Genomic DNA, 18,310 nt, shown 5'->3' on the forward strand with positions numbered 1-18,310 from the left:
GAAATGTACTACTGAGTGAGGGGAGCCAATGTCAAAGAGTTTGCATGTCGGTGACTCCATTCACACGGGGTTTTTGTTTTGTTTTGTTTTTGGTGCTGGAGATTGACCCAGAGGCATTCTATCTCTGAGTGTGTACCCCAAGCCCTTTTGATTTTAAACAGGGTCTCACTAAGTGGCTTAGGGTCTTGCTAAACTGCTCAGGCTGGCCTCAGACCTGTGATCCTCCTGTCTCAGCCTCCCAAGGACTGGGATCACAGGTGTGTGCCACCACCCCTGGCTCTTAGTCTTCTTGAAATGAGAATATTATTAGAATGAAGAATATAGTGATGGTTGCTAATGGACAAGAAAGCGTGACTATAACTGGTAGATGCTTGAGGTGAACAATCTCATTTGCATTTAGAAAAGCTTCCCTGAGGATCAGCAGCCCCCTTGGCTCACAGAAAATCACCCTAGGGTCAGCCCCATTGCCCTCCATCCCTCCTTCTAGTTCTTCTCATAGCCTTGCCGATTTTGGTGCCGGTGTGTAGACCTTCTCTTTGAAGAATCACAAAATGTTTTATGTCTTCACAGATATTTCTTGTTTTCTGCAACTTATCCAACAAATGTAAAAAATCTGGTTAAATTCCCCATATCTTGGCCAAATGTCAGCTCAAGAAGCAACCAAGGAGCACCCCCCCCCCTCCCTTTGCTTTCCTTGTATTTGCCAGCAGGTAGGGGGACGGTTTTCCTCGTCCTGCGCTCTAGGGTGACCTGTAGCAATTGCAAGGAACCAGGCTACTGTCCTTGCAGATTCAGGTGATATTTTCAACACTCAACATTTTCTGTGACTCTGCTTTCAGGAAAAGGGTCATAAACTTTGAAGGACAACAAGCAAGAAAGAAAACACAGTGAACCAGAAAATTTGCCTTTTGCCTCCTCCTCCTTGTTCTTGCAGTACTAGGGATGGAACCCAGGGGCATCCTATCTCCAAGCCACACCTCCAGCCCTATTTTTTTATTCTTTATTTTGAAACAGGGTCTCACTGGCTTATAAATGGCCTCACTAAGTAGCTGAGGCTGTTTGTAAACCACTATCCTCCTGTCTCAGCCTCCCAAATGCTGGGATTACAAGTGTGCACCACCATGCCTGGCTACAAATGCATTTAAAAGACCTCTTTTCAGATGGGTGTGACAGCCTACATTGTAATCCCAGCATTTGGGAAGCTGAGACAAGAGGATCACAGGTTCGAGGCCAGACTCAGCTATATATAAGGTGCTCTGCAACTTAGTGAGACCCTGTATCACAATAAAGAATAAAAAATAGGACTGGGGGTGTAGCTCAGAGGTAGAATATCCCTGGTTCCATCCCCAGTACCACTTAAATAGTTAATTAATTAAAAGATAAAAGGCCTTTCTTTTTCATTTTTAGAGCATTCTAGACCAAGTTGTAAAGTCAGATCTGTTCTGACTATTGTCTTCCATCGATCTTTGGATTTATTAGATATTAGTGATGGATGATTGGAAGACGTGTTTTACATTCTAAGTTGGATTCAGTTTCAAATTGCTATTAGAAGTTAATTTTAATTCTACGGAAACACAATAATCTTCTCTAAAAGCACTTGGTACATAAAGTTCCAGAAAAAAAAAAAAAAAAAACTCAACTGGATTTTAGTTCTTCATTTTAGAAAATAAACTACTTACTTAAAAAGAGACACACTTATAAAAGCACACAATTACATACACATCACAAGGTCCTCTCTCTTGTTTCCTGTGCACAGTGTGGCTTTATTCACATGTAAATCATGTGTCCACACTCTGCTTTTCAAGAATAGAGTAATCCCACAGAACAAGCCCATCTGTACTCACAAGGCAGGCCTGCATATTCATTTCACTCAGAATTTGGCACCCTGCTTTTGAATACCACTTCTCTTTCTAATGGAATTGTAAAAGGTAAAGAAACTGGAAGGAAGCTGTAGGTCCCAGCCATTGTTTTGTGTGCCAGGAACCCCCCTTTTTTTTTCTGGGGAGTGTTTCCAGCCATGCCTCCCACTGACCTTCCTTTCTGGACATGTTCTAAGGGTTGGGGCATGGTTTTCTTCCCCCAGCTGAGATGCTCCAGCAAAAGTTAAACTTATGGCTACTTGGTTTCAGTCTCGAACTGCTTGCTGGCTTCAGCAGCAGAGATGTAAACCCCAAGAACTGTGAGTCTTCAGGATCCATTTTGTGGATGGGAAATAGCAAAGACTGTTCTCCAGAAAGAGTTGTCCAGAAAAGAGAGAGAAGATTCTACCCATGTTAGTCTCTGCTTCCATTTGTCCTGGAGGCCCTGGTGTCTCCCTTCCCTTTATTCCAGATACGTTCAGAAAATGCTGTTATTCATAGGTTTATGTTTTCTACTTCCTTCGAAGATTGCTCTTTATAATCAAAAGTGCTTTAAGCCAGGAACACTGGTGCATGCCTATAATCCCAGTACTTGAGAGGCTTAAACAAGAGGATTACAGGTTTGAGGCCAACCTCAGCAGCTTAATGAGACCTTGTTTTAAAACAAAAACTAAAATAGGACTGGGGAATGGCTCAAAGGTAGAATTCAGTCCCCAGTACCACACCCAAAACAAGGGCTCGAATGAAAAACCTCAAATGTTGTTATTGTTGTATTAGTCGTAGATATTAACAGTTTTTTAAAAAATTTGAAGCAGTCAGTGTCCTCCAGTGAAAGACGACCAGGAATCTGCTTGTCATTGAAAAGGCTAAAAGCTACTTTATTCCTAGGGAGAATGAACACAGGTTGTGGGAAGCATAGAATGTCTTGGTAGCGGGGTGTTAGAATCTATGATGGCTCCTGGATTTTGGTGTTTGAAGCTTTGCTCAGGAGCAAAAGTTGTCAAGAGGCTGTGTAATTCCACAAGTGGGTATCTGCATGTATTTTGCCTACAGGAAGAGCAGATTAGAAGAGGCTGGATATGAGCTTTCTATAGCAACTGTCCCTCATATCAGCCGCCATGGAGTGAGCTTGAAATTTTAGAGCTTGGACCCTGTTCATGTTTTTCCTGTGTTCAGACCTGAGAAGGGAGTAGCCTTCTTGACACAATAGATCGTGGTCAGCAAGTAACCTTGAGTGATATTATTGTTCAGGGGAACTGTTCACGTTTAGTAGGAGAACCCCAGCCCTCCAGGCCAGTGCTCAGCCAGCTCCTGGAAGCAGGGTCATCTTTTTTCCTTTCTGTCCCCACTTTTGGTGAAAGGCAGACGGAATCAGGAGACAGGCCATTCCTCAGTGACTTATGGATTTCACTGTTGCTGAGATTTGCCAGGCCATGGCTGTTTAGAGGGACGGTGTGCAGTTTCCTGGAGCTGTGTGTGTGCTCTGTGGTTGAAGTTGCTTTGTTGAGTTCTCAGGTGTCTCGATGGTGGTGTGGCCACATTTCTAGCTCTAGACAGGGAGCATCAGCCAGTGGGCACCCAGCAATCACCAGAAGTGAAATCCTGTCCCTAGATAACTAGAAACTCGTTGTTTTGAAAGACTGAGAAGTTCTGTTTAATATTTTAGTTTTATGTAAAGGTTACAGGATGGGTTTTTCTTTTAATTTCTTTATTTTCAAAGCCTTAGAGAAATTCTTTAGCTTTTAGCATTAAACTGAGTTAAAGTTGTTTTTACATGAAGAGTGTCTCAGTCAGCATGCTCACTGCTATAATCCAAAAGACCTGCCCATACCACCTAAAGGAAGGAAGATTTATTTGCTCACAGTTTCTTGGAGATTCTGAGTTCAGTCCATGTGCTGCCAGGTCGGCAGATCCCAAGGCAGAGTGGTGGGAAGCAGAGAGAGGGAGATTGCACTGGCTCTGCTCTCACACCACAGAGGCTGAAAGCGGAGAGAACACAAGAAGAGAAGAGGAGAGAAGGCCACCTCCAACCCCTGCCAGGAACTCCTCCTTAGCAACCAAGCCCGTGTCTAACATTGCTATCTTGTGTCCATGAGGGCCAGAGAGGCAACCTAATATACACCTTTACAAATTGTGACAATTAAGGATACACTGGTGTCATCAAGTGCTCACTGCCAGGAGGATCATTTTCGGCATTGTGGGTCCTCCGTGCATGAAGTCTAACCATGCCAGCACCCAGCCATGCCTCCAGTGGACATTAGCAGCCACATTGTGGAGGAACTCTGAAGAGACTGAGATGAGTAAGCCCTGGTGTCTCCCAGAGACGCTTAAAGCCGAGACCTCTGTTTCACTCCACAGTCTTTCCTCTGGTCCCTGAAAGTGCTGGTCCACAGATAAACTTCACAGGAACTGGGTGACTATTAATTCCTGCTACTCAATGATAGTCAATGGTTATTGTGTTTATTTTGAGGAACTAAGATATTTGTAGTTTCTATTTTTATTTTTATTTTTATTTTTATTTTTATTTATTTATTTTTTGGTGGTACTGGGGTTCCTGGAAGCCCTTCTACCTCTAGGCTACACTCCCAGACCTATTTTATATTTTTATTTGGAAACAGGTCTCTTAAGCCAGCATGGTAGGCTTCGAACCTGTGCGATCCTCCTGCCTCTGCCTCCCAAGTGCTGGGATTACAAGCGTGCACCACCACGCCCAGCTAGAGATTTTATTTTTGTGTGGTGCTGGGGATTAAACCTAGGGACATTCTACCTCTGTGATACACCCCATTCCTATTTTATTTTTATTTTGAAACAGAGTCTTACTAAGTTGCTGCAGTTGATTGTAAACCTGTAAACCTCCCAAGTACTGGGATTACAAGTGTGTGTTACTATCGCGTCCCTAAGGCTCCGTCCTGCAGAGCCCCAGGAAAGACGACACAAACGCTGAGTCTGCTGATGATGCTTCCTCTTTAATGCTTCCCTTTCAATAATCATAATGCTGCTGCTGCTGCTGCTGCCAATGCGCACAGCAGGCAAATATATATCAGTCTCATAACCCCTCCCTCATCACTCCACCAACCCCAAGCTTCCCACAGCAAGGGCATGCGCATTTCTAACCCTCTCATAGGTGGGCTGGTGGTAGCACTAGGCGCTGTGTCACTGATCATCCATAGGGCGCCTGATAGGGCTCACTGCGCAGGCTCAGGGCACTGCCAGCCTCGTGAGCCTCGTGACTTGGCTGCAAGCCTAGGCACCATCTTGAGTCCACGCTGGCAACAAGCCTGGGTGTCATCTCGGTCCAGCCGAGTGGGCCCCGACATCTCCCCCTTTTTGTTTTATTAAAAATAAGGCTCGGGATCGTGCCTGTCTTAGGTTGTCGACATTCTTACCCGTCTTTGGGAGACAATAGCATGATTGTTTCCCTGTCTTAGGTTGATATGATCCCGGGGATGATCTTACCCGTCTTTGACTACCGATCCAGCATATTGAGCCAAACCTGAGGAGATGAGCCAACATCAAGGCTGCCATAGCTTGCACCAATATGCGCTGTTGTTGCAGTGTGCGTTGTCGAGTTCGCCTGATATATCCAACCAGGAAACAGCATGCTACCACCAGCAAGAATGCCCAGAATGCCATGCCACCCCAATCTTTTAAGAAACCCATTGTTCCATGTATCAAGTCCATCCATTGTTGTACTGTGGTGACTTCTACGCAGGTAGAATTAATTGCAATGATAGATGCTCGAAGCTCAATCATGGCGTGTTCAAATTCACGTCTCCAAGTTCCTAGAAGCATCTTGCTTAATTGACGAGACATATTGCCTGCATGGGAGAAATTTTGATACTGCACATACGTTATACATAATCCAGATAATTTATGAATACATGGTACCATGGCCATTTGCCCCAGAATGTCCACCTGTTCTTGTAACAGGTCTACTCTTTGATTTACCATTAATATGCCAGCTTTAAGTTGCCCATTTATTTGAGCTTGCTGAGCCATGGCAGTAGCCACATGTGAGGATAGAGCATTCATAGTGGCTGCAGTATTTATAGATGTCGCCAAAGCGGCAGCAGCTGTAACTGCCGCGGCCACAGAGGCCACAATTACAGCAATAAGAGCAGAAATTCCAAAGTCTCTCTTTTCTCGTTTCAGCAAAACTGGAAGGGAATTTACATTCACTCATATTGGCCAAGGAACTGCTATAGGCAGTCGCATTGCTACTGCCCAAGGGTGCATAGAAGCATTCCAGCAGAAAGTTAGAAAACAGGTATCAATAAAACAACCTAGACTATCATTAACCAAAGAACTATTAGAAACAAGCCAAAAAAATGGAGTAGTTACACAAACAGGAGTGGGCCCAAACGGGAATCGTGGTCCCATTGAACAATTTACCTTGACGCTAGCCTCAAAAGTATTGGAAAAATTTTGAGAATAGCTGCAATTTTTTACAGTTCCCCCTGAAATCATAGAAAAATGGTGGCAATGGTGGACACGGGTAAAGGAAGAGGGAAAGCAGAAATAATTCCCCAAAGATCTTTTTCACCCATTCCAATGTGAAACATTACCAACAGAGTTAGCAATATCCATTTGTTGCTTGGCATCTTCCATTGGCTCCTGTACATGGTGCACCAGTCTTTCAGGAACCCAAATCGGCGAGTCTTTGTCCTGTGGGAAAACACACACCGACCCTCGAGCCCACATTAGCACTGGATCCGGACCATTCCATGCTCCTGTAAGAATATCTTTCCACATTGCTTGCCCTGCATAGCGCTCATGAGGCCTGTAATGTCTTTCCGCTGCCGCTCGTCCATTGGCATCCAACGTTAAAAAATTTAGAATAAATAATATAAGATTTAGTTTATCTTTTGGTGTGCTCCATTGAGCACCTATTCCCCCTTTTTGTTTTATTAAAGCAGACTTAATAGTGGAATGGGCTCGTTCTACTATGCCTTGGCCCTGTGGATTATATGGTAATCCGTGATTTAAGTATATAGCCATTTGGGCACAAAAATGAGAAAATCTCTGAGAAACATAAGCAGGTCCATTATCAGTTTTAATTTGGTGAGGGATGCCCCAGGCAGCAAAAGCCTGCAAACAATGGGAAATTACATGTTGGGCCTTTTCTCCAGTATGAGCAGAGGCAAAGATGGCTCCGGAACATGTATCCACGGAAACATGTACATATTTAAGAGAGCCAAATTCAAGAACATGCGTGACATCCATTTGCCATAGGTGAAGAGGTCGCAGACCTCGAGGATTTACTCCTGTAGTAGGCTGTGGCAATAATGTCAAACAATTTTTGCATTGCAATACAATGCGTCGAGCTTGTTCTTTAGTGATTTTAAATTTTAGTCTCAGCGTTTGGGAATTTACATGAAATTTATTGTGAAATTCTTGAGCCTCTAACACTTTGTCCTCATTTGAAAAAATAAGTACAGTTCGAGTATGAAAATCTGCAATAGCATTGCCCTCAGCAAGCGGTCCAGGAAGTCCTTAATGAGCTCGTATGTGGGTTGCATAGAAGGAACATTTTCGGTTCCGAATATATTGTTGTAACTTAGCCAATAATAAAAGAATAGTAGATTGTCCCTTAATATGTCCTACACATTCAAGTCTATTAAGTGCCTGTACCACATATAAGCTATCTGAAATTAAATTGAATGGAGTGGAATCATAGAGCATAAATACTTGAATCACTGTCAAAATCTCTACTGCCTGTGCTGATGAATGGGGAAAAAGAAAAGTTTGTGGATCTGAGCCCTCTTTGAATATCACTCCCATACCTCCTTTGGATCCATCTGTAAAAATATTTGGTGCTCCAGCAATCGGTGCAGATCGAGTGATTTTAGGAAAAATAATAGGATGAGCCAAAACAAACCTGAGCCATGGATGTTGTGGATAATGATTATCGAATTGTCCTGTGGCCATTACATGGACAACAGCCCAGTCAGAATTGGTGGCAGCTAGAGTAGCAAGCTGTTCTTTAGTATATGGAGTGATGATAAGATCAGGCTGCATCCCAAATGCAGTCAGAGTTGCCTTTAGTGCCTTAATAATTATTTGTGCAACACAGGCTGGATACCATGGCAACACTTTTTTGGGAGAATGAGGGAGGTGTACCCACATTATGGGACCCTCTTGCCACAACACTCCAGTGGGTGTGAGATCTGTGGTAAGAATACATAAGAGCAGTTTTTTCTGATAATCTATACGATCCACTTGTGCTTCAGATAATCTTTCCTCTACAAGTTGAATACATGTTCGCGCCTCAGGTGTTAAAGATCGCAAAGAAAGTAAATCTGAATCCCCTTTTAGCAAATCAAACAAAGGTTTTAGGTCAGCATTACTAAGTCTGCAATATGGTCGAATCCAATTTATATCCCCTAAAAGTTTTTGAAAATCATTTAAAGTTTGTAAATTGTCCACCCTCAAGCTAACCTTAAGAGGACGAATATTAGTATCTTCTAATTTGGTGCCAAGGTATTGTTTAACATTTCCCTGTTGTATTTTTTCTGGAGCTATAATTAAGTTCCATTGTTTAAGACATAGTATAGTTTTTATAAGCATTTCGTCCAAAATTTCTGGGGTTTTAGCACATAATAAAATATCATCCATATAATGACAAATCATGGAAGAGGCAAATTCTCTCCTAATAGATTGTAGGGCTTTATCTACATATATTTGGCACAACGTGGGACTATTAGCCATACCCTGTGGTAGCACTGTCCATTCATATCTTTGATCCACCTGCTGATGGTTAATGGATGGTATTGTAAAAGCAAATCGAGGGGTATCTGCAGGATGCAGTGGGATAGAGAAGAAACAGTCTTTGATGTCCAACACAACAGTGGGCCAATTGACAGGGAGGGCTGATATGACTGGTAGCCCCAATTGCACTGGTCCCATGATCTCCATACTATTATTTACTGCTCGGAGATCATGTAACAATCTCCATTTACCTGATTTCTTTTTGATAACAAAAATAGGGGTATTCCATGGAGATGTGGAGGACTGTAAATGTCCTGCCGATAACTGCTCCTGTACCAGCTCGTGGGCTGCTGTAACTTTTTCTTTAGGAAGGGGCCACTGAGAGACCCACACTGGCACATCTGTTTTCCATTTAATCTTTAATTGTTCAGTGGCCCCATAGAAAAACCCAGTCCTCTTTTATCTTTAAGATTGTTTCTTCCCATCATGGGAACAGGGGACTTTCGACCTTGTTCAAATCGGCCAAGCCCACCTGTCCCTGAATAGCCTGCATCATGCATAAGTTGTTGACTTTGAGGGCTATATACAGATTCAGTAGTCAATTTTACTCCCATTTGTCGTAACACATCCCGACCCCACAAGGATACAGGAAGCTCCAGAACAAAAGTTTGGAATGTCCCTGAATGACCTTCTTGATCTGTCCAATTAAGGTGAACAGCACTGCAGCTTGGACTATTTGCATATCCTAACCCCTTAAGTAATTGATCTGTCTGTTGTAATCCCCAATCTTTTGGCCATTCAGATAATCTAATGATACTACGGTCTCCACCTGAGTCCAAGAGACCCCAAAAAGAGACTCCCTATATAGTGAGTTGACACATGGGACGTGACCCCATATCCATAGTGAGCCATGCTCCAGGAGGACCTGTAGAACCAAAGCCCTTATCTTTTCTTGCCTGTCTTTGACTAGGAAAAAGAGAATGTTTACTAGGCAACAGAATTATCTGAGCAATGCGGTCCCCATCATTTATAACAGAAATCCCACGAGGGGAAGAAACTAATATTTTCACATTGCCTGTATAGTCCTGGTCAATAACTCCTGGATGCACCACTAGACCCGATAAGGTAGTGGAACTTCGGCCTAGAAGCAGTCCTACAGTATTAGAAGGAAGGGGTCCATGAAAATCTGAATCTACTTTTTGAACTCCCATTTCAGGGGTTAATATGAGTCGGGCGGTGGCACAGACGTCCAATCCTGCACTCCCTGGGGTTTCTCTCTGTATGGTTGGAGAGGCTGCTGAAATTGAGGCACCTGCCTCATCTGTGGTCCTGCATTCCCTGTCTCCTGTTGAATTGCCCCATACATTTGAGGGCCCTGAGGCACAGGGCCCCTCTGCCCGATTTTTGGCCTAGCACTTAATTGCGGTGGGGGAAGAGGCTTTCCATCTACATCCCATTGAGATCTGCACTCTACAGCCCAATGATTGCCTTTTCTACACCGAGGACACAGATTGGGAATCCTCTGGGCTGGTCTAGAAGATGCTCCAGAATTAGTCTGTATACAATCTCTTTTAAAGTGTCCTGGTTGACCACATCGGAAACAATTCCCTGAACTGCCTCTCTGCTTTTGATTATAAGGCTTGCCCTGCAACCCAGCAACAATGGCAGCAGCTATGGCTTGTCCTTGTATGACAGAGTCAGTTATGTCTCTGCATACCTTGAGCCATATTTCTAGGCCCTTATTTTTATAGGGACGTATTGCATCCCGACAAGGCTTATTGGCTTGCTCATAAGCTAGCTGTTTAATCAATGGCATGGCAGCATCCACATCAGGGAAAACCCGAGAAGCAGTTTCCACAAGGCGTGATAAAAAATCAGCAAAAGGCTCATTGGGTCCTTGAGTAACTTTTGACAAACTGGCTCCTAAATTACCTGTCCCTGATAACATCTTCCATGCCCTTAGTGCTGCTTGATTAATTTGCCCATACACCTGCTGTGGGTACCCATTTTGATTATTAGAAATGGTCCCTGTCCCATTAACATATCCAAATTCCAAGCAGGTTGCCCTGTCTGAGCATTAACACGAGCTTGATCAGAGCAATATTCTATATAGGCTGACTTCCAATTAAGATAGGCTCCACCAGACAGTACAGCCCTGCACAAATTCATCCAATCATTTGGAGTCATGGAGTATCTTTCAAAGGATTCTACCAGTGACAAGGTAAATGAGGCCTGCACTCCATATGTAGACACAGCTTCTTTTAATCTTTGAACAATCTTCCAATCTAATGGCTCATGATACCTTTGCTGATTCTGGTCAAGAAACACAGGAAATGCTCCTGGTGTAGGCAAAATCTCCGCCCATGGACTAACCTCAGGTCTCTTCCACCTATCAGATTTTCCTTTCTCAGTAAAATATGGTGGCGGACTAGGAGAGGGAGGGGGAGGAGCAGAAGGTTCAAGATGTTTCTTTTTTCTGTTATAAGACATTTGGAATCTGCACCAAGATTCTAACAAAGCTTCTTCCTCCTTATCTCTTTCTGGTGGAACAGGCCATATCTCTTGTTCCTCCTCGGAGGAATCGGAGGAGTTGCTTTCAGAGGACTCCTCATCCCTCTGAGAGTCTGCCTGTTGACCTTGCCCTGAAATCTCTTCTTTTGCTTCCTCTAAAACATTAGAGCCTTCAGCCAGAACTTGATGATACCTCCCTGTTTTGTCTGTCAGGCATGATTTAATTAAGCTCCAGATAGCCAATGTCCCAGGTGGGAGAGCCCCTTCGGCATCGGCCTTAAGAAGATCCTGACCAAGACATTTCCACTGAGGAGTGATAACATATCCTTCCTCTAAAAACCATGGAGCTACAGTTTTAACTGTGCTAAGAAAATTTTCTAAAGTGGCTGCTTTCACTTTCACTCCCCTCTTAGAATGTTACGAAGAGCCTCTTTGACCTTCATGGTAGTAACCTTAGACCCCATGATAAGTTTTACTTCTTCGCAAATTCCTGCGAACCTACACAGCGCTGTCCCTTGCTTATCAGCGAGCCTTCTCTTATCACTTACCTGCGAATTTTTTGCTACGTTGTTTTTTTTTTTTTTTTTTTCTCTCTCTCTCCCAGTTCTCGGCACCACTTATCACGTCCCTAAGGCTCCGTCCTGCAGAGCCCCAGGAAAGACGACACAAACGCCGAGTCTGCTGATGATGCTTCCTCTTTAATGCTTCCCTTTCAATAATCATAATGCTGCTGCTGCTGCTGCTGCCGCCAATGCGCACAGCAGGCAAATATATATCAGTCTCATAACCCCTCCCTCATCACTCCACCAACCCCAAGCTTCCCGCAGCTAGGGCATGCGCATTTCTAACCCTCTCATAGGTGGGCTGGTGGTAGCACGAGGCGCTGTGTCACTGATCATCCGTAGGGCACCTGATAGGGCTCACTGCGCAGGCTCAGGGCACCGCCAGCCTCGTGAGCCTCGTGACTTGGCTGCAAGCCTAGGCACCATCTTGAGTCCACGCTGGCAACAAGCCTGGGTGCCATCTCGGTCCAGTCGAGTGGGCCCCGACATGTTACCACATCCAGTCTAGAAAATATTTTCAGATCTATAATGTCTTCTATTTGATGACAGATTTTAAGAACAGTTATCCCATCAAAAATTTGGATTATAGCTGAGTGTGGTGGTGCATGCTTGTAATATCGGTATTTGGGAGGCTGAGACAGGAGGGTTGTGGTTTACAGACAGCCTCAGCTACTACTTAGTGAGGCCCTTTGCAACTCAGTGAGACCCTGTTTCAAAATAAAGAATAAAAAATTGGGCTGGGGGTGTAGCTTGGAGGTAGAATGCTCCTGGGTTCCATCTCCAGTACTGATATATGCAATTTTAAGCCATTCTTTACAATGCAAATACGTATAGTCCTCAAACTAATGTTTGGCTCTTTTTTAAAAAATGGGAAAGTTTCGCTGGGCATGGTGGCACACGCTTGTAATCCCAGTGCTTGAGAGGCTGAGCCAGGAGGGTCGCACAGGTTCGAAGCCAGCCTCAGCTACTTAGCGAGGTTCTCAGCAACTTAGTGAGACACTGTTTCCAAATATAATATAAAATAAAAAATAGGTCTGGGAATATAGCCCGGAGGTAGAAAGCCTCTGGGTTCCACCCCAAATACCACCAAAAAAAAAAAAAAAAAAAAAAAAAAAAAAAAAACCAGGGAAAATTTCAGTGACCTCTCATATATAGTCTCCAAACAAATGCTCAATTATAAAAACTCAACAGAATATCTGGAAATAGTAAAATTTGGGTACCTAGGATTCTGTCTACCAAGCATCACTACACATATATTGAAAAAAATGAGTCTAATTAATTAAGTAATTATTTTGGCATTGGTTAGCAAACCCAGGTGCATTATAACTTCAAGCTATAACCCAGCCCCTTTTAAAGTTTTTGTTTTGAAACAGGGTCACTCTAAGTTTCTAAGAGTCTTGCTAAGTTACTCAGGCTATCCTCGAAATTATGATCCTCCTGTCTCAGCCTCCCAAATGCTGGGATTGCAGGAGCGTGCCAGTGCACCTCTGCTCTCTCTTTTTGGTGGTGGTGGGGTACTGAGGCTGGAATCTGGGGGCCTTTGGCTTGCAGAGTGCACACACTACTACAAGGACGCCCATCTCTTATGCTTGTTCTCTTGAGAGTGGGCTCTTTTTCCTCTTTGCCCTGAGCTGTTTAGAAAACTTCCTTTGAAACCTAGATGAGTGGATCTTCTTAAAGGCATTTAAATTGAAAACAGCTGTAAAAGGAACAGCCACAGTGAGCATGAATTAGATTCACCACTCCAAGTTCTTTTCAAAGGCACACATACTGAATTGCTGTTGTGTGTGAATGTTTCCATCCAGTGGTCAAGTTCATTTTGAACTTAGCTCTGAATTACATGGTCTCGAGCAGCCCAAATCACTGTGGCAGTGTTAAAGTCGGTCCTCTCTGGGATCTCTGGGTAGGTAGTGGACACCTCCAACCAGTGTCTAGGAGAGGTGGAAAAGAGACCTGGTCTCACTTCCAGAATGTCAGCCACACAGCTTCCTGTGTATACCCAGAAATCCATGTACACATTTCTCCTATTATGAAGAAATGATTTATACTAAATAACAAAATTAAATACAAGTATATGTGTCAAGTATAATGTGTCAAGTATATCGGATCTTCAGCCGGAGTTTTTCGAATTTCTACTCTTATTTTCACCATTTGATTCATCCACGACCTACAGGGGCACTTCTGATTCCTCTTTTATCTCTCCTGCGTGTCATGACGTCCTCAAACAAGTCTCCAAGTTTGTTCTAATTTACTTGATGCTGACCCAGTTCAAGGCCATGCACCTTCAACCCTGGACCCAGCCAATAGCAGTGTTGGCTGTTCCCCTGCCTTTTTGACTAACATTTCACATATAATGATGGTCAAATTCCATAAACTTGCTTTGATAATGTCCATCTGCTTAAAGACATTGCATGTCTCTTTCTTTGCCTTACTTACAGGAAAAAGATTAAATAAAAATTCTTCAACTTGGGATTCTAGAGCTGCCAAATACACTGAACACTTTATTTTCAAGTTCTTATTATTCCAAGCACTTAATATGTAGAAAGTGTGCAGTAAACAGCTCCTGTGACTGCTTTCTACGTTTCAGTTTTCCATCAACCCTTTCAGCAACCAACTGCCTCTCTTTTTCGTACATTAGAATCTAACTCAAGCGTTCTGTTTTCTGCACACGTCCCCACATCTCCCCTGCAGGAAGTGAAAACATGCTAGACTTTTATTCGTCCTGTATTAGAAAGCAGTCGCTCTAGGGTATGTGGCAAATACTGGGGGGTGACTATGAGATTCCACTTCCAGATGCTTCAGGGATTTAATAAGATAAACAGCTGCAAGACATTATGATTCACGTTGCAATAAAAGACCACAGGGAGTCCAAGGAGGAAAGCTCAGTGGGCAAAGATGAGGGCCAAGAAAGCTCTGCTGTGTCCACCAGTCGTGAGGGTCATGGAAACAGCCGGGCAGGGCAGTCAGAGCCTCGTGCTCTAGAGACACAGGGGCTTATGCACACAGGGGAGTTGGAGGACCAAAAGTAGACAGTGCATGGCTTGAAAACAGGCCCGAGGAGGAGGCACGGGGCACACAGACATGAGACAGAGACCAGCCTAAGAAGTGTGGTTATGCCATGCCAAGAACTGTGGCTGAGACGTGGTAGGCACCTAATAAAAATGCAGACGAATTGCTCGCCCTCATAGAATCTCAAACCTTTATCTGTGACTAAATATGTCATTTTCGCATTTGAAGAACTGTGTTCACACTTGCATTTTTACTACTCCATCTGTAAAAACCCTTAACCTGTTATTGTAACAATGAGAAAAGTTCTTACTAAAGTCCTAAGGTGAAGAGTTCTTAAAGCTGACATGTATGAAGAAAATGTTTACATCTACTTGTGTTTTTCTTTTTTCTTTTCCTAGGGTCAGACATTGTTCAGTGGTTAATAAAGAACTTAACTATAGAAGATCCAGGTAAATAACCCTTTTCCCTTTGATAGAATTTTTCTTTTCTGTGTGATTTTAAGAAAAATGTTTCTCAGGACTATATAATATGGTAACCAAGCAAATTTCCTGAAAAATTATGATTACTTTTGCACTATGCTCTAGCATTGACACATATCTTAATAGCAGTCAACATATATTTAACTAAAATTTTGTATGTTTTTATAATTTTCACTCATAATATGATGCCTCATGTCATATTATGAGATTCAGGTTTTCAGTGGTTGCTCTCATGGATGTGTGGTATGCATACCCATAAATAGTTGTATAGATAACTTATAGCAAGTGATTATGAATTCACATATTTTTCTTTATAAGATTTCTAAAAGTGACTCTCAAGCTGAACATGGGGTGCACACCTGCAATCCCAGTACTTGGGAGGGGAAGAATACCATACACAGATGACCCCAGGACTAAAGATCTGCAGAGTCCCTGATAACCAGGGAACTAGTGACTTGCAAAGGACATTATGATCAAAGGAGTGAGTGAATTGAAAGAAGTGGGTTTTTTTTTAAGTTAAAAACTGAAGATTTCAGTAACAGTTTGAGAAGCAGAAAAATGCTTACAGATGCAATAGCTGGTTCCTTATAATCATTATTTATAACCTACATGTGGGATCTTACTTTAGCTTTAAGATGTATGAAAAACTGATTTATTTTCTTGCTGAACACTTTAAACAAAGTTGCGAAGCTTCATTAGAAGGTGTACAAAGAGCCAGTGGTGCACACCTGTGGTCCAGTAACTAGGGAGGCTAAAGCAGGAGGATTGTAAATTGGAGTCCCATCTGGGCAACTTAGAGAGGTCCTGTCTCAAATTTAAGAAAATTAATATAGCGAAGGCCTGAGGATGTAGCTCAGTGGTAAAGCACCCTTGGGTTTCATCTCCAGCACTGTAAAAATAAATAAATAAATAAATAAATAAATAAATAAATAAATAAATAAATGTGTATGAAGAGATAAATTCAATCATCTAGGAAGAATCATACATGTTTTTAAGTCATATTTTTGACAAGCTGAAAAATCAGTCCTCAGTTTGTTGGTTTGTTTCTTTGAGTGAACTGCTGCCCCCTCTCTGGCCTGCCAGGCTCCGTCCAGGTGTGCAGCTAAGTAAGAGATGCCTGTTCCCTGTGGGCAGCAGACCATGCACATGGGGAGTGAGCGGATCCGGCAACCCTTGTGATTCCAATCGAAGATGGTCACAATGGAGCTGGCCTTGTGAACGGTACCTGATGGCTGCATCTGTGGAACCAGTCGTACCGTTTTGAAGCTGCTCATGATTACAGTGGCAGCTAACAACCCCACCGACTCCCTGAAGATGTGTGCACTGAGGAGAGCCCACGCCTGGTTCCTCCTCACTTGGGTTCTCTTTGGTATTTAAGTGGTCTATCCCTTGCGGGATCCTGTGAAGAGGTGATGGCGTGCTGTAAAATTCTGGGCAGGGAGCAGGCTCTGGTGGCCGGCCAGTTTGGAGGGCAGGGAGCGAGAGTCGCCTGGTCCTCAGGGTCTTACCAAGGCCACAGGATGCATTACGATTTTATTAATATTTAAAACCTTTATACTTCTGTTACAGTGATTCAGTGGGCATTTGGCTGAAAATTCAGTCCATTATGTTATTCTTTCAAAATGAAGCTGGACTTGACCTTTTAGTTAGAATTGAAGATTAGTTTTAGTTATGTTGGCATACACACATCTATATTACATACAAATGTAATACACATGTACAAGATTTGTCTAAATAAAATTTCTTCTATTTTTTGAATCCACTTTCGTAATATAGATCACTATAGGAAAAATCCATTGCTCTTCTTTCTAGCAAGTCTTAAGGATGTTTGTATCTGTTCAGTTCCTAAACTTTTGAATATTTGACAGCATAGCTTGTTGCCTTTAAATATGTTAACTTCTGGGCTAGATGTATAAGGAGATGAGATGAGCTTTCCTCTTAAAAACAGTACAGCTTGTCAAGCACAGTGGTGCACTCCTGTGATCCCAGTACTTGGGAGGCTGAGACCGGAGGATTACAGTTAATGGCTAGCCTCAGCAATATAGCAAGACCTTGTTTCAAAATAAAAAATTTAAAAAAGCATCAAGGCCAGGCATGGTGGCACACGTTGGTAATCCCAGCATTCGGGAGGCTGAGTCAGGAGGATCACAGTTCACGGACAGCCTCAGCTACTTAGTGAGGCCCTTCGCAACTCAGTGAGACCCTGTTTCAAAATAAAGAATAAAACATAGGGCTGGGGTTGTAGCTTGGAGGTAGAATGGCCTTGGGTTCCATCTCCAGTAGCAAAAAAAAAAAAAGTACAGGTATTGATTTATCACTCATACTTTCAATATTTCTGGTAAAATATGAAGAATATTGATTTTATTTATGTATGGCTGTACACACATATTGGTCTTTCAAACTTTTTGTCCTCTCTGTTTTGAAATTTAAAGTATATGCAGGTCCCTGTCATCTCATTGTTTATTCTGTTGTGTATGTGTAATATTTGTTGAATGATTTAGGTGAGTGGATTCAGGTTTTTGTCAGTTGAAAAAAATTTTCATTCTGTTATCTAAACCTTATTTTCCTCATTTATAAAATGTATATATAATATGCGAATAGTGTCCAGCATTTAGGTATCCTAAGGATTCAGTAACTAATGGTTTACATAACGTGGTCACTGCCTCTTTGACATAATAGTTGTTAGCAAAGCACTAACAATTGCAGTTGTGTTTGTATTTAATCCTTGTAGCAACAGTAGCTAATTAGCAAAATCAGCCAATCTGTTTCTCTTCTTTTGTTTGTTTTGTGGCACTGGTGATTGAACCCGAGGACATTCTACCTCTGAGCCATACCCCCAGCCCGATATTTTATTTTTATTTTGAAACAGGATCTTCCTATGTTGCTGAGAGTCTCACTACTTGCTGAGGCTACCCTCCAACTTGCAATCCTCCTGTCTCAGCCTTCCAAGTATTGGAATTTCAGGCATGCACCACCATGCCTGGCTCTGGTTTTCTTTTTGAAACAATATTTACTGGTGTGTTACATTCCTGATACACCTCAATTATCATTTTCTCTGACTTTTCATTCTTTTCTTAGCTTTCTTCCCAACCTCTCCATTCCAGATTAATTTTTAAAGTGTGCGCAGGGTGGAGGTCTCTCTGGATCGTTGTAAGTGAGCCCCTCCTGCTGCTGGCGGACG

The 18,310-nt window shown here is 42.7% G+C and overlaps 1 protein-coding gene across 14 annotated transcripts in view; it reads left to right on the forward strand.

The window, feature by feature from the left end:
• RGS7 (regulator of G protein signaling 7) overlaps positions 1–18,310 on the forward strand; it is a gene marked incomplete at both ends in the record, with an annotated part of 439,059 nt that overhangs the window by 277,996 nt on the left and 142,753 nt on the right. For 12 of the 14 annotated variants that reach the window (XM_080698947.1, XM_080698950.1, XM_080698943.1 and 9 more), the window contains one exon: positions 15,049–15,099. The exons of the other annotated variants lie outside the window; for them this stretch is intronic. In XM_080698947.1, the coding sequence (XP_080555073.1) occupies positions 15,049–15,099 (51 nt within the window). The remainder of the gene's footprint in view (positions 1–15,048; positions 15,100–18,310) is intronic. 14 annotated transcript variants of the gene reach the window in all.

This window comes from Muscardinus avellanarius (genome assembly GCF_963383645.1).
Source record: "Muscardinus avellanarius genome assembly, chromosome: 7".
NCBI classification, from domain to species: domain Eukaryota; kingdom Metazoa; phylum Chordata; class Mammalia; order Rodentia; family Gliridae; genus Muscardinus; species Muscardinus avellanarius.